At 52.4% G+C, this 15,459-nt stretch overlaps 1 protein-coding gene across 2 annotated transcripts; it reads left to right on the forward strand.

The window, feature by feature from the left end:
* Positions 1–409: 409 nt before the first annotated feature.
* Positions 410–15,459, forward strand: TMEM130 (transmembrane protein 130). Of its 2 annotated transcripts, none has more exons than XM_019716490.3 (8): positions 410–899; positions 6,179–6,484; positions 7,691–7,850; positions 10,133–10,299; positions 10,798–10,882; positions 11,299–11,501; positions 13,506–13,615; positions 14,071–15,459. In XM_019716490.3, exons 1-8 carry the CDS (start codon positions 815–817, stop codon positions 14,257–14,259), a joined length of 1,305 nt encoding a protein of 434 aa, XP_019572049.3. In that variant the 5' UTR covers positions 410–814; the 3' UTR covers positions 14,260–15,459. The 2 variants fall into 2 exon arrangements, with proteins under 2 accessions (XP_019572049.3, XP_019572052.3); XM_019716493.3 differs by having other exon boundaries at positions 555–899; positions 14,107–15,459.

Raw genomic sequence — 15,459 nt, forward strand, 5'->3', positions numbered from 1 at the left:
ACACGCTCTGCTCTGTTGTGGCACATGGAAATGCCTTCTCAGTCCCAGGAGTGACCAAGGAGCCACTTGGTCACTCCTCATCGTGATTGCCTGAGTCTTGCAAGGCCCTCAGTGACAGCGACGTCGCCATGGGCCCAGGTACGAGCATAAGCCCCATTTTACAGCAAGCGCAGAGAGGGTAAACTGAGGAATAACTGCTGGCGCAGGGCCCCTGTGCTCAAGCCCCTCTCTCAGGAGGGACGTAAGGTGTTTCCAGGCCCGTCGCCCAGCGCCTGGCACACAGTAGGCGCTCAACGTTTCTTGAATGAAGAGCCGCATCTCCAAGCCCTGTGCGTCACGAGCAGAGATGTCACCTGGAGAAGAATTCAAAGGGGCTCGCTCGCGGGCTTCGGAGCGCTGCGCGCACCTCTGGGGACGCTGAGTCAGAGCCCGCGGTCACAGATGAGGGGAGGGAAAGGAGGGGCGAGGGAGGGGGCGCAGACTGGAGGAGCGCGGACCTGGGGAGTGGAGGGGAGGATCTTGGGGAGAGGAGGGGAAGATTGTGGGGGAGAGGAGGGTGCAGCGAGGCAACGGAGGGACAGAGGGACGCGGGAGGGAGCGCGGGGAGAGGATGCAGAGTGGCTGACGTGGGCCGGGGTCGGCACTGCTGGCTGTAGGAGGCGGCGGTGTGCAGCGACACCGCGTCCCGAAGCGAGGACGAGGGAGCGCCGTGTCTGCACCTCCCCGCACAGCCCGCGCCTTGCGTGCGGAGGAGCGGCCCGCGCCGCCGCGTCGAGCCACATCCTCTCCGGCTCCTGCCACTCCCGGAGCCACCATGGCCCCGGCCCTGTGGCCGTGCGTCAGCCGCATTCTCTGGCTCGCCTGCCTCCTGCCCTTGGCCCCGGCTGGGGTGGCCGCAGGTAAGGCGCCGCACGGGCCGGCCGCCCGCCCTCCCCAAGCCATGGTGCGCCCAGGGTCCTTGCCAGGAGCCGGGGTTCCGGAGCTGGTGCCGTGCGCCCTGCGCGCACCTTTCTCCTCCCCCGAGCCCTTGCACCGCTCTGCGGAGGGGACAGGGCCAGCTGGGCGCCGAGAAGCCCTCTCCTCTCTTCCTTCACCGCTCTCCCCGGAAGTCGCCTCGCCACTGGAGGGGGTTCCCCGCACCCCTCGATTCCTGCTACCACCCCCAGATCAGCGCTGTCCTGGGAACCGCGCGCAGTGGCCCGTGCATCCATCCCAATATTTGGGGAACTCGCAGCTGCTGGGGGAGGGGTGGACAATACGGGGAGGTTGAGAATGGGGAGGTTGAGAATGTGCCGGGTGGATCATCACGCCACAGCCCCCCAGGGAGCGCGGCCCAGTTGCTCGTGGAGCAGCGATTTTTGCCTTAAAATGTCGCCTTATCTGGAGAACCTTTCCACCCTGTTTGTGTTAGCTGAGAGGAGGACGCAGTTTTAGAGCCCAGGAGGCTAGTCTGCCATTTCCTCTCTGGGAATGGTTTCCAAAATGGACCCCGAGCAGGTTCCACCGGGTCCCACCCGGTGTCCCTGGTAGCGCTTCCACCATCCCCCCACCCCCCACCCCGCCCCACCGCTGGAAGGCTAGCACCAACTTTTCTGCCTCATTTTCATGACAAAAAAGACCCCAGATTGTAGAGTTGTTGGGGGACAGTTGGGACGTGAGCAGCTATGGAGGGTGTTAAATATTATCCAACATTTTTCTTTACCCACCTTAAAATAATGGGACAGAGAGGAAGAGATCTAAGGCAATTTTGTGAAATAAAAGCCACAAGATAAAATAAAAACTGCATTTCAGGGGTGAAATAAGAGAATTTTGTGGGACTTGTGCTTGGTCAGGACTACCTGCTTTCCCTTAGAAATTCATATAAAAATGGGGTCTCCTCTCTATTAGGTTACATGTGTCCAGAAACGATCAATGTGGCCTAAATTACCAAAAAAAAAAAAAAAAAAGAAAAAGAATTCTTTGGAAGTCATGTGTGGTTCTCAACCTGGCCTATTGCACCCAGGATATGGTCAAATAGCAAGGAATGGGGTTGGGGAAAACCCACAGGACAAAAATAAAGGCTCAGATACCCTTTTCACTCTTCATAGGGTCTGGGTCAGGCCACATGGCGTGCTTTCTAAGGTTTGATGTCAGAAGTCTGTATCCTGGACCACTAATTAATTCCCAATTGTGTTATCTAGGCTTCAGAGGTTCCTTGGGAAGTATTTTGGGTTGTCTACATGTGCAGTGTGAAAAGGCTGATGTAGCCGTTTTCTAGAACGTTCAGGGCCTCATGTGCTGTGGTGTCAGGGAAAATGTGTGTGTTGCGAGTGGAAGCCCTGGGGCCTGCTGTGGGCATTGCTCCTGGGGGTTAAGTTTTGCGGCAGCTGTCCCTTTGCGTTTTGCTCTGGCCCTTTAAGCACTGAGTCTCTCTGGGCACCTGTGGTGCCCCTGAAGCCCCTGTCTTGGCTGCTCTGTACTCTACGGCTGTGTCACCTGGGCTCCTAAACTTGGAAAGATGGATTTGGATGGGTCGGGTAACAGGACCTGGACTTGGCCCTTTCAGCTATATGTGGCAAAGCTTTCATGGTCCATTTCAGCTTGGATGTCCTGGATACTTCCCAGAGCCCTGAGGAAGAGGGACAGCATCACCCAGGTGCTATGAAACATCTGCTTTTTTAAAAAAAAGCTTGAGAAAAAGTGTCCTTGGAGACGTTCTGTGTCTGGACAGGTAGGGTCTCCCAGGAGCTGCGCCAGCATCTGCCGCATTATCTGCTGTAGTCACAGCCCTTCCCCCCGCCCCTCCCTCCTCCCACCGGAGACCGCTGCCCTCCCGATTCCATTCCCCTGGCAACGGATCTGCGTCGTGCTGACATGCGCCCGTCTCGCTGCAGATGCTTTATGGCCATTAGCACGCAACCAGCCGAATGTCCCCGCCACCTGCCAGCTTCACTCTGGCCCACGCTCTTCGACAGGGGGTGGGCAGGACCGAGAAGGAGAGGGGAGGGGATGGCCTCTTATCTGAGCACCTCTTTGAGCATCTCTTTCTGCAGGGCCCCGGCCAAATGCTAACTTACCCGCGCAGCCAGAGGGAGATAGAATGGAACTCAGCCTGGGTGTTGCAGATCTGCTCTGTGGCCCCAGGCAAAAGCATGATCCCAGGGGGCTCAGGGGACTTAGTCCCTCATTGTAAAATACATACCTTATCTTCCTGGGGCAGCTCCTGCCAGAGTCTAGAATCCTCTCTTTGGGGCATGGGTGAGGTGAAAGGCTGGAGCAGTGGGGACAGGCAGCATTGCCACAGGCGAATGGGGCGCAGCTGAGGACACACTCACGCACCTCACAGTTTTGCTGAGTCCAACAGGTCTCTCGTGAGCTCCCTGAAGGCAGGAGGCTTGTCCTGTCCTTCTGGTGTCCTTAGCACCTGTGGGGGTGGGGCAAGGACAGGGCTCAGTACCATGTGGGTGAACGGTCTCCTGGGGCATTGCCAGGTGGGCTGGTCCTTCTGCCACACCCTTGTGTCCAAGTGCCACTCAGCAGCAGCAATGTTGAACACCTACTATGTGCCAAGCACTTTGCTAGGCAGAGGGGAGATGGAGATGCCCCCTTTCCTCAGGTGCTTGCAGTGCAGTAGGGAAGATGAGGAAACCATCATCCAGACATGGGGTTGTAACAACTGTGTGCTCAGGGAGAGCACCAAGGAGATGAGGGGTTCAGGGAATCCTTCCTGGAAGAGATTATATCCGTGGACAGACAGGTGGGGGAGGGCAGTGGGGACAGCATGTGTAAAGGCCCTGAGGCTAGGGAGCTCCGAGCACGGTGTGGGGAACTGCACGTTTTAAAGTGGCGGCTAGAGCATGGATGTGCCAGGTGTGAATCCGGGCTTCACCCTGACACTTGCTCATGATGAGATTACCTGTGCAGGAAGCTTGTCGTTGGGGGTGGCTGAGAGTAGGGCAGGACTGGAAGCCAAGGGTCAGGGACAGGACGTAGCAGTCACCAGACAGGGCTGAATGCTGGCCTTAAGCAGGTTGGTAGTGATGGAGAGGAGACGAGCGTGCCCACGAAGGGGGAGTTAGAGTGGCGGAGGCCTGGGGTGGGTGCTTGGGATCGCTGGGTCCACTAACCCTAACACAGAGTACTAGGTGAAGGGAATGGTAGGTTTGCGGAGAAGTCCAGAGGGTCTAGAACAGTACCATCCAACAGAACTTTGGGTGATAAAGGAAGGGTTCTGGATCTGTGCTATAGCTTCTAACCACCAATGGCTGGTGAGCACTTGAAATGTGGCTAATGTGACTGAGGAACTGAATTTTTAGAACTAATTAATGTTGAGTAATTAACTTTGGTTAATTTAAACTTAATTACATATGGATAGAGATTAGTGTATTGCTCGGTGCAGGTCTAGAGCCTAGAAAGGAGGTCTGCCTTACTGGGTTCCATCAGCGTTTAGGAGGTACTTGAAGCCACGGGAGGGGGTGCCTGTGACCTGGAAGGTGGGTGGGAGGAAGTGAAATGAGCAAGTGGGGCTGGCAGCCCTTGGGCCCCCTTCCTTCTGCCTCACCTCTTCTGCCCAGGTGTGCACTGCAGCAGACTGGGCACTGTTTAGCCTGAAGCCCTTCAGAAATCTCACCTGCAGAGGAAAATGACAAATTACAGGAAGAGTTACCAAGCTGTGCAGTAGTGGTACTGACAAGCGTGGAGGGTGCTGCGAATGAAGATATACCTGCCTGAGGGAGTAGCATGCAACTGTGGACACTCGTATCAATGTGACCATGGACATGCCTTTGATATGTTGCCATGTGAAAATAAAATAGTTCAAAACTGTGTGCTGTGTGATTGACTAAATTAGAAATGTGTATGCATGGAAAAGACATGAGGACGGCAACATGATAGCAACTGTCATCTTAGGGAGGTAGGATAATAGGACATTTCTAGTATTCTTTATACATACGTGCTACTTTTATGATGGAAGCAAGTCTTAGTTTTAGACTCTTACCTTGTTCATATAATAAAACATTGTGCAACCACCTAAAGCAATGGAAGAATAATGACTTAGGAAAATGCCTATGATACAGAATTGGAAAAAACAATAGAATATATAATCTCAGAGTAAGAGCATGATTTAAAAAAAAATAGTAGGAAAGGCCCAGATATGGTAACAATGGTTGTTACTGATTATTTTACTTTTTAAGAACATATTTTAATTTTTTATTTTGCACGTTATTTTCAGGTACAATGAGTCTTACCTTCAATGTGGTGGTCGGGAGGGAAGTGTTATGTAAAAGCCCTCTTCCCTGGCCTCCATTCCATATGCTGAAGACACCATTCTCCGCAAGACTAATTCTGGGGTTCCCCATAAGAGCTGCATCCCCAGGATTTCAGTTCACGTTCCCAAGGAGTCGACCCAGCTGGAATCACAAAGTTCCAGCGTTGACCCTGGCAGGAATCCTGAGGTCATGTAGAGCAGGGCAGCCAGTGGAGTTTCCTGTGAGAAGGAAGATATTCTGTACGTGCGCTACCCAAAATGCTGGTCCGTAGCCACGTGTGGCTAATGAACACTTGAAAGGTGGCCCGTGTGACTGAGAAAGTGGGTTTGAAATTTCGTCTCATTTTAATTACGACTTCATTCGCCACACATGGCCCATGGCTGCCGTAGTGGGCAGTGCTGATCCAGAACCTCTCACTTTGTGGATTTCGAAACTCAGGCCAAGAGAGGAGGGGGCTTGGCTCGGGTCACAGTGGCCCTTCTTCCCAAGGCTCGTTCTCCACTGTCAAGGTGGAAGGCCTCCAGCTTTGTGTTTCAAATTGGAATTTTGTGTGCCACGCAAACCAGTCCAAAAGAGTGGGTAATAGTGGGCATTCCTTGGCAGCAGCCGCAGTGGTTCTTCGGGTGACATGTACAGTTGTCATCTGCATCACTAAGATGTCAGTCTGTCCAGGTCCAGCCCATGTCATACACATGCTCTGTGACATAAATTGGGGACGCTGGGAAGGACGTGTGATTTGGAGTCAGTCGGGCCCGGGTTGGAATCCCAGCTTGACAATGAACTAGCTGTGTGCCTCCTGGGCAAGTCCCTTGGGCTGCCTGGGCCTCCATTTCTCCACCTGTAAAACAGAACAGAAGCCAGCCTAGAGGGTGGCAGTAGGGTTCCTTGCCACGTCCCCTTCTAACACACAGTTTTTGTTCCTGGGCTTGTAGGCATGTATGAACTCCAACTCACCACTGATAGCCCTGTTACCACGGGGGCAGAGGTGACCATCACGGCCAGCCTGGTGGCCAGTGACAACGGCAGCCTGGTCCTGCCCACCAACGTTCACTTCTACCGCTTCCACTGGATCCATGCGCCACTGCTGCTCACAGGGAAGACGGATGAGGCGTTCAGCTCCACCATCCGCGCTGTGGGGAACGAGCCTGGGGACTTCCCCGTCTCTGTCTGGGTCACCGCCGCCAACTGCTGGATGTGCCAGCCCGTGGCAAGGAGCCTCCTCGTCCCCTCCATCACAGGTGAGGACCTTTCCTGTTTGCTAATTTGCCTTCAGACTCTTGGTGCAGAGAAGAACATCTCACCTGGCCAGTAATCACAGAAATGCAAATTAGACCCCTGGTCCCTTCTCTGTTGCCAGCTGAGTTAACAAAAGATCAGAAAATGGTAATACCCACTGCTGGCAGAGTTGCGCTGAAATGGACACTTATAGTGTATATTGCTACTGGGGATATAAATTAATACGACCCCTTGGAGAGCAGCTGATTAACATGTATCAATGGTTATAAATTAATTTTACTCTTTGGCCCATTCGTTCTCATTCTTTCTTCCCCAATTTCCCTCCTTTCAAGAAGTCCTTGCTCTCTTGGAGTTCATAGTCTCTTAAAGAATTCATCTTCAGAAAATAAACTTCCATTTGGGTAATTATTTATGCACAAAGGTGTTCATTACAGTAGTGTTTTTAATAGAAGAAAATATAAACAAGCTAAGTTTGCAACCATAAGGGGAGTTGTTAAATACATTGATATAATTTGTATAACGAATAAGAATGACCTTTACAAAGAGTTTGCAATGTCCTCAGCGAACACTCATACCCGTGCTTATAAAATTTTAAAAAGCAAAACTCAAAATTCTATAGCCAATCTGGTCACCCGTGTTAATACACCATGTACCGTACAGGTACACACAGCAGTACTTTGCGGTTTCTCAGAACGTCAACGATGGTTATGTTTTGAACGACAGGCAGTTTCCTTTCTTTTCATGCTACTTTTCCGCATTTTCCAAATGAGCTTGATTGAGCAGGCCTTACCCTCTGCTTTTGTGGTGAAAAAAATCAGCTCTTACAGTTGTTTTTTTAAGAACAGAAGACCTGAGCAGAAGTCTTCACTCAGCCCAGATCACTGGGTGTGGAGATACGATCAGTAGAACTGCTAATTTTTTAAGGCTCATCTAATACTTGGAAATATTTCCCAAAAGTTACTTTCAAAGCCTGTGCATTTCCTTCTGTTCCTGGGCATCTTTCGTGCCAGCAAGCTTATGGTCCTGGTGAAAAGGGTGCAGGAGCAAAGCTATGCATGTCACACCTGCTGTGAGCCTTCAACGTGATGACTCGGGGGAGGGGCCCTCTTGCCACCACCCAGCTTCACAGGCATGTGTGAGGTCACTCCCTGGCTCCGCCCTCCTGCCACCTCGCGTGGACTCACCCTCCCTTGGTTTCTCTCTCCCAGAGCTCCTTGTGGGGAACCTCGTTGTCACCCAGAACTCGTCCCTGCCCTGGCCCAACTCCTATCTCGCCAAGACAGTCCTTAAAATTTCCTTCCTCCTCCATGACCCGAGCAACTTCTTCAAGAGCGCCTCGTTTCTCTACAGCTGGGACTTCGGAGACGGGTATGTCCTTACCCCCCTCGATGTCCCAACGCCACCGCCCATGGTGGGGGCCTCATCGTCCCATGCAGGGTACCCTGTACTGTCCCACTTTCACCTGCCCACTCTCACTCCAAACATTCCTTGAGCACCTGCTCTTTGCCAAGCTTGGGCTGTGTGGGGACCAGGGGGAGCCAGTCATGGGACCTACCTTTGAGGTGCCTGCAATCTCGTACAGGAGGTTACTGGTGCCCCAACAGCCCTTTAACAAAGGTCAATGTCGGAAGGATTTTTCTCCATTTGACTCTGGAGGGATTTATTCTGGCTTCATTTCTCCTTACTCCTTCTCTCCAAACAAGCCAGGCTAGAGGAGGCAGGTCAGGAAGTGTGAGTCAAGCACTGAACCCAAGTAGCCCACAGACACTTCAAATTCATGCAAGAGCAGTGCCCAGTGGAGACCCCTCACTCCACTCGAGCCCCCCCAAGCTCCTGGCTGAGGAGGGAGGTGAGCTTGTAAGTCCCATGCGGGTGAGGAGTGCTGCAGGTGAAGGGTTATTGAGCCTCTGATGACCTTGGAAAACTGGTATTCCAGTGTCTTCTCTGCAAGCCTAAGAAACAGCTGGTCTTAAGGAATGCCAAGATTTGGAAGGCAGAAAAATGTGGAATGGAGATACAGCTTGGGAGGGACAGGCTGCTCTTGGGCTAGATGTCAAGAACCCAAGGACTCTCTCCTCTGAAGATAAAAGGATTTGGGTGACAATTTTAGACATGCAGACTCTCGTTGGAGAGGGGAGGAAGTATTCTCTACTGCTAGGGGACTGTGCAAAGAGAGACAAGCATCTCGCCCTAACGCAAGGGGGCTGGCCCAACAGGCCTCTCTAAATAAAACAAGAAATGAAATGTAAGTATCAAAAAAAATCATCACACACAGATGACAATACTATTTACCTGGAAAACACGAGACTCAACTGAAAAATCCTAGAACTAAAAAGAGATTTTTAGTAATATAGCTGCTTACCAAAAAAGCTACAAAATTCATAGCTTTCCATGTAATGGCAATCAAAAAATTATTTTACAATAATTATACAACATAAAAACTGAGAGAATAAACTTAGCCTAAAATTGTAGGATTTACATTAATAAAACCACACATCATACTGAGAACCTTAAAAAGATTTAAAAGATGAAAAGGGAATTTCTCAATATTGGAAGAAGGGGGAACAATCAGAAAAGCAGAGTGACGATGAATGGGGGTGGGGACAGGAACTGGAAATGCATACATAACTATTGTTAAAGCTACAGATAATTTGCAGCAACAAAAGGCAGCTCAAAATGGAACAGACCAGGAAAGGCAGAAACAACCTAAGTGTATATACACATCTAGTAGGTATATGATAACAGTGGTATTTCTAGCCAGTGAATATAGATAGATAATTGAATAAATGGTAGCAGGGCAGTTGGTTAACTATTTGGGGGAAAAAAACACAATTTGATCCCAAACAAAAGCAACTCCAGATAGATTCCAAAATTAAACATAATGAACCAGGATTAGATTGAAATGTAGATAAACACATACAATTGGATGATTCGACAATGGGGAAGGCAGGTCTAAGAATAAAAACAGGTGGAAATTATAAAGGAAAAACTGCTAGATTTGGCATCACCAGATTTAAAATTTGAGTGTGAAAGAAGTAAATCAAACCAAGAGACAAAGGTTAAGCTGGGAGGAAGTAATTGGAAGATATACAATAGATAAAAGTTTGTTAAACCTCATCTATATAAAAAAGAGCATTGACAAATCAACACAAATGTATTTTTTTTTAATTGCTATTAGACTTCTTAAAAAGTGATTCAGGCAATTGAAGGGAAAGAGCATGATATAACTTACATACTTTATATGTTGTATTATAACCTGTGATGGGGTATGTCCCTCCCTGTTTTACAGATGAGATAGGAAATCTGGAGCTGAGATTCAAAACCAGGTGTGTTTTAACTCCAAAGTTCATGCTTTTCCCCTCCCCAGATTGGGCCTGTCTCTAATACACAGCCTCTCCTAGACTCCTGGCTGGGGCAGCAGAACACTTCCTGGCAGGTGACGGGTACCTGTTGCTGGGAGTTCTCCCACCTGTACCTTATATGCACAAAGACAACCAACAGCCACTTTACCCGAGCACAGGAGACCTTGAGCCCCAGTGGGCTCTGGGGGCTGCTGTTGTGATGACAGATTTGCACATGAGGCCTTGGTAACTGAGCCATCCCTGACTCTAAGAAGTCACATGAGTCACTTCTTCCCTGTCACCTTACAGCACCCAGATGGTGACTGGAGATGCTATGGTCTATTATAACTATCCGATCATTGGAAACTTCACTGTGAAGCTCAAAGTGGTGGCCGAGTGGGAACAGGCAACACTGGATGCTGGGAAGAGCATCACGCAGAAGACGGGAGACTTCTCTGCCTCACTGAAGCTGCACGGTGGGTGTCTGGGGGCGGGGGCGGGTGGAGCGCTCCTTGTTCCCTGGCTCCATTGGCCTCTGCTCAAGGGCACAAGCACAGAGGACTGTGCCCCAGTCTACGGCACAGGAGGGAACACTGAGACCCGTCTCTCTCTGGCTTTGGTGAGAGGGGGCCCTTGGGCGCTACAGGAAATTTCTCCGTTGTGCTGTGGCCACTAACGGGTGGCGCTTTCCCCACGCAGCACAGATGATAGGGTTTTGGGGGGGAATGTGAGCCAGCCCTTGGTCCTGGTTCCTGGAGCTCTGCCTGCTTCCTCCAGCCCCCTCACTGAGCCTGCTCTGGCGCCTGCTGCTTTCCCCGGGGAAGCAGGACACAAGCATGCCCAGGACGGATCTGCAACCCACCCTTGGGAAAGGGTTGGATAGGGCAGGGTGGTGGTCACACAGCCCGGGCTTTAGGAGCCCTGAGACATTTGTCCTTAGCTACCAGGCTAACGGGGTCCTCTCTGCCTTTCAGAAACCCTTCAAGGCATCCAGGTCTCGGGGCCCACCCAAATTGAGAGCTTCCAAAAGATGACGGTGACCTTGAACTTCCTGGGAAGGTGAGTGGAATGGAACTTCTGGTTTGGTGTTCCTTAGATGGACCTGCGTTTTCCGTCTTCTGAGCCTGTGCTGTGGCAGGCAGATAACGTGAAATGTTCCCTTAGACCGATCAAAAGCCTACTTTCCCTTTCAGATCCTACTCAAATGCCACCTCCTCCAGAAAGCATACCTCATGTGTCACTGGAGCACTCATTCTGTGTCGTCTAACAGTCTGTGCATGTCCCTGTTTGTCTCATTGACTCTTATGTACCATTGTGTTCCCTGGTCTGGAAGGTGTGAAGCAGAGGCCAGGACACTGGGCTGTTCTGTCCTGGAAAGGACACTGAAGTTCATGGCCACCTGACCTTTGCATTTGATCTGTGTTCACTCTCTTGGCCGAGCCGTTTCTGAAAAAAGCGCCCTCATTTCCGTGCAGCCCCCCTCTGACTGTGTGTTGGCGTCTCAAGCATGAGTGCCTCCCGCTGGAGGAAGGGGAATGTCACCCGGTGTCCGTGGCCAACACAGCTTACAACCTGACCCACGTCTTCCGGGATCCTGGGGACTACTGCTTCAGCATTCGGGCCGAGAATGTCATCAGCAAGACGCATCAGTACCACAGGATCCAGGTGTGGCCCTCCAGTAAGTGACACCTCCCCTTCCACTCCAGAGCAACTGAGGCAGCAAAACCCAGTCAACCCTGCCACCACCACCAGTATGCTGCCACCAGCCAACTCTGCCGATGCCATCAACAACCAACCCCTCCAACACGAGAATCATCAGTAACCAACACCCTGACCGACTGGCCATACCCTGCCCCCACCAAATTCTATCAGTGCCACCGACAACCAGCTCTAGCACCCATCAGTTCTCCCAACACCCCCTCGACACCAGCACCATGAACAATCACAACAGGCAACTCAGCCACCAGCAGCCAACTTAGCCAGCACTGCTGCCACCAGTATCATACACACTACTGACAGTTCTTCCAGCACCGTCCAGAGCCAGCAGACAGCTCTGTGATCTAACTGCTACACCCTTATGGCCATCAGCACAGCCATTTACACCCCTCCCATCAGCCCCCGTGCCAACCACGTGGACCAACGCCATCACTGCCGTGCCGTCCCAACGTCACCCCAGCTTCAGCTCTCTCGTTGCCACCACCATAGCTGTCAACGTCCCTTTGACATTACCAATGCCACACAGGTCTCCAGTGTGAATGCTCCCATACGAAATGAGCCACAATGATTGCAATGCACCCTCTGTCACCCCCATCACCACCCCTATCACCTCCCCCAAGCACGTGGCCTCCGCCACAGCACTGTTGCCACCACTAAAACCAGCATCCCTAGCGGTGACTGCCAGACTCATGGGACTATTGTGTGAGCTGCTCAGAAAGTGCAAGGTCCCTCTCATCCCCTAAGAACACAGCCTCCTCCCCCGGAACACCCATCTCCACGCCATCGTCAGGCCCTGCCACGGGCTTACAGTCACAGGATTAGCTGATGATGGCATTAGGTCCCACCCTTCATTTCCAGGGGGACTCTCCTGTGACCCGGAGAAGTGCTTCCTTATGTAGAGGAGCAAGTTGGCTCCTTGAACTCTAAGGGATGGTTTCAGATGCCCAGCCGAGTCCCACCTGTCTAGTACAAAAGGGGAAGCCTCCCAGCTGCACTGTCCCCAGGGTTGGCCCTGTGAGTGTACTAGATGCTGCCACTATCCCCTCCAGTCTCCCCAACCCCTCGGAGCCCTTGAGCAGACGCTGAACTCCACTCTAGACCCTGGCTGACCTTCGGCCAGGCAGACTCTGGGACTTGTGGGCACCTTCGGGGGCGTGGGCCATGCCTCCCCCAGCACCTCCTGGGCACTGAGTGCCTGGGGTCCCCCAGAATTCCGTGGACAAGACCGCACTCCAGGTAACCACTGCTGCCTTCTCTTGGGAAACATCCTCGTGGCATATGGTGGTGTCACAGGTGTCATATGGCAGGGACACAGGAGGAGGGTGAGGGAGAGTGAGAGGGGACTCACACCTGCTGATCCCCTGCCACGCACCTGGCACGGTCACATCTCACCTTGTCACGTCCCCACGGCAGCGTCTCAGGTTAACATTAGTCTCAGGTAGCCTGGTCAGAGTCAGGATCCGAACCCAGGACCACCTAACTGCAGACCCCGGGCTCTTCCTGCTCTGCTCTGCAGCTTCCTGGCAACAGGATCAATGAGTGACCCCAGAGCTGCCACAGAATGGAAAGATTTGACAGATCACAGGGCTGCTTGGCTTCCCTCCCCCAACACAAGTCACCCAAGAGAGCAAGGAGGAGGCTGTGAAGGCCTCCATGGCCTGGGCTTAGAAGTCCTCTGCCACCACCCCGTCACAGGCTATTCCAGCCTGCACTCAGGGTGGGGACGCGAGCCGCAGCCCTTAAAAGTTACGATCAGTACCTGTGGACGTATTTGAAAACCCTTGCACATGCCAACTTGGTTTTTGTGAAATCCTGGCTTTCCCTTCTGGGTTGTCTAGTTGGAATGCATGTAGCCGAGGAAAACCTTGGGAGGGGTTTGACTATTCTCTCCCCTGCTGTGGGCTCCTGAGAGCTGGCATTCCGCACTCGCTACCAGGCCAGTGACGGCACCCTCTCTCACTCCCAGGCATGCAGCCGGCTGTCTTTGCTTTCCCATGTGCCACGATTATCACCATGATTCTGGCATTAATCATGTACATCAGCCTGAGGAATGCACACCGGAAGGGCATGGCGGAGGTGAGTGCTCAGGAGGCTGGGGGCTGGACCACCGGGCCCTGAGAGGGAGAGAGTGAGGGTCTCTGGGGAGGGCATGAGGGCCAGGCCAGAGAGCTTGGAAGGGGTCTGGATGTCTGCACAAGGCCCTGGGCTGATGGAGATGTGCCTAAGAGGCATCCATAGACCAGGCAAATGTATTGAGTTGGCTTCTTCCCATCTGACTTACCTCCTGTGTTCTCGCCTTGCCTGGAAGCTGTGCCCATGAGCTGGTAAGGGAGAGGGCAGTGGAAAGACGGAGCCCCAGAGGGAGATAAGCCAAGGGCACATCGAAGTGCTGTGTGGCTCCCAGAGGGTGTTTCTGTGCATGTTGCCACTAGGCAGCTGAGCTTGTTAGGCACCTAAAGGGGCTCCCGGCAGGGGACGGGGAGGCTGGGAGGGTTGGGGGTGATTGACCCATGGGGTTTTGTTCACCGTAGGTGGCTGATTTTGACTTTTCCCCCATGTCTGACAAGAATCCGGAGCCACCCACTGGGGTCAAGTGCTGCTGCCAGATGTGCTGTGGGCCCTTCTTGCTGGAGACACCGTCTGAGTACCTGGAGGGAGCCCGCGAGCACCACGGGCTACTGCCGCCCCTCTATAAGTCTGTCAAAACTTACACGGTGTGAGCGTCCCCACAACCCGTCTCAGCTTTAACTAACTGCCGACTCGATGCTTTGGGCAGGGTGGTGCATGCACCCAGCAGGAGGGTTCATGAGTGTGGGGCCATCCGCCCTGGCCAGCCATCTATCTGTACAGTCCAGCTGCTGACACAAGCCCCCCTCAGTCACCCCCGCCCCCAGCCTCCTGTCCAGTCTAACCACTTCTGTAAGCACCTCTCAGTCAAGTCCACCCTACCCCTTGCCGTTGAAAAGGCCCCAAGCAGGACTTGACATTCCATGTGGCCTCTGAAGAGCTGTGCCTGGCTGCCCCTCACCCAATCCTCTCATGTTGGCACGTCTGCCTCCATCTGGGATTTGAGCTTTCCTCTCCAGGCAGCCCCGCTAAAGTCAGAGAGCTAGGAGGAAGGTCAAAAACGATTAAGGACACAGCATGAAAGGTCACGCATAGAGACAAGCGGGCATGCACACTCGCACGTGTCACACAGACATCTCAGATGATTTCCTCTGTATCCGTCCAGTAGGTTGCTGGAACGTACCCTGAATTAGAACTAAGATGAAATCTGACCTCCCTCACTTGGCCCCAATGGCTCCTGGTCCTGGCCCCTCCCTTTTTGTGCTGTCCCTGTGGCTACCTGGTCCCATTCTAAGGACACCTTGTTCCCTGCCTGCTTGCTGGGGGCTGGGTGCAGGTAGAGCTAGTACTTTGTGAGTATACAGTGCTTTATAAATAGCACCTTTTATTGAGACCATGTTAACTTCCACTGAGGAAAAGGCCTTGAAGCAAAAGAGAAGTCGAGCCAGTGGGGACTTGGGTTCCCTGGGAGGGGAAGGTGTTCTTTCCTGCCCAGTTTCACCTGGGGGTGGAGGGTGGCTTGAGAAGGAAGAGGCAGGACTAGACAGAACCTGGCAGGGGAACCAACCTCTCTGGCCCAGTGGCTGGGGTAGGCAGATCAGGTAGAGAGAGCAGTTTCTCAGTATAGACGAGACCACGATTAGGTCTCCATCCAACCATTCAGGGGTGCTGGGAGCAACCTGGGCCTGTTTGGTGGAGGGCTGAGGCCATGGGGGCAGAGCTCTGTTGCTGTAATCATTTGCTCTCAGATTTTGTGCAGAAAACTGTATACCCACAGTCGTGAAGCTCATTTTCATAACATACTATTATAATTGCTAAATAAAGCTTGTGTGCTCTGAGTATAGCCAAGCCTA

The sequence above is a fragment of the Rhinolophus sinicus genome, chromosome 5, assembly GCF_057876585.1.
Source record: "Rhinolophus sinicus isolate RSI-liver-muscle chromosome 5, RSI-T2T, whole genome shotgun sequence".
Lineage (NCBI taxonomy): Eukaryota > Metazoa > Chordata > Mammalia > Chiroptera > Rhinolophidae > Rhinolophus > Rhinolophus sinicus.

What these genes read in the sequence shown, in the direction of transcription:
- TMEM130 (XM_019716490.3), top strand. Translation starts at nt 815, where the DNA reads ATGGCCCCGGCCCTGTGGCCGTGCGTCAGCCGCATTCTCTGGCTCGCC. An exon ending in CCTCGTCCCCTCCATCACAG is followed by an intron (nt 6,485 to 7,690) that starts GTGAGGACCTTT and finishes TCTCTCTCCCAG; the next exon opens with AGCTCCTTGTGGGGAACCTC. An exon ending in AGCTGGGACTTCGGAGACGG is followed by an intron (nt 7,851 to 10,132) that starts GTATGTCCTTAC and finishes GTCACCTTACAG; the next exon opens with CACCCAGATGGTGACTGGAG.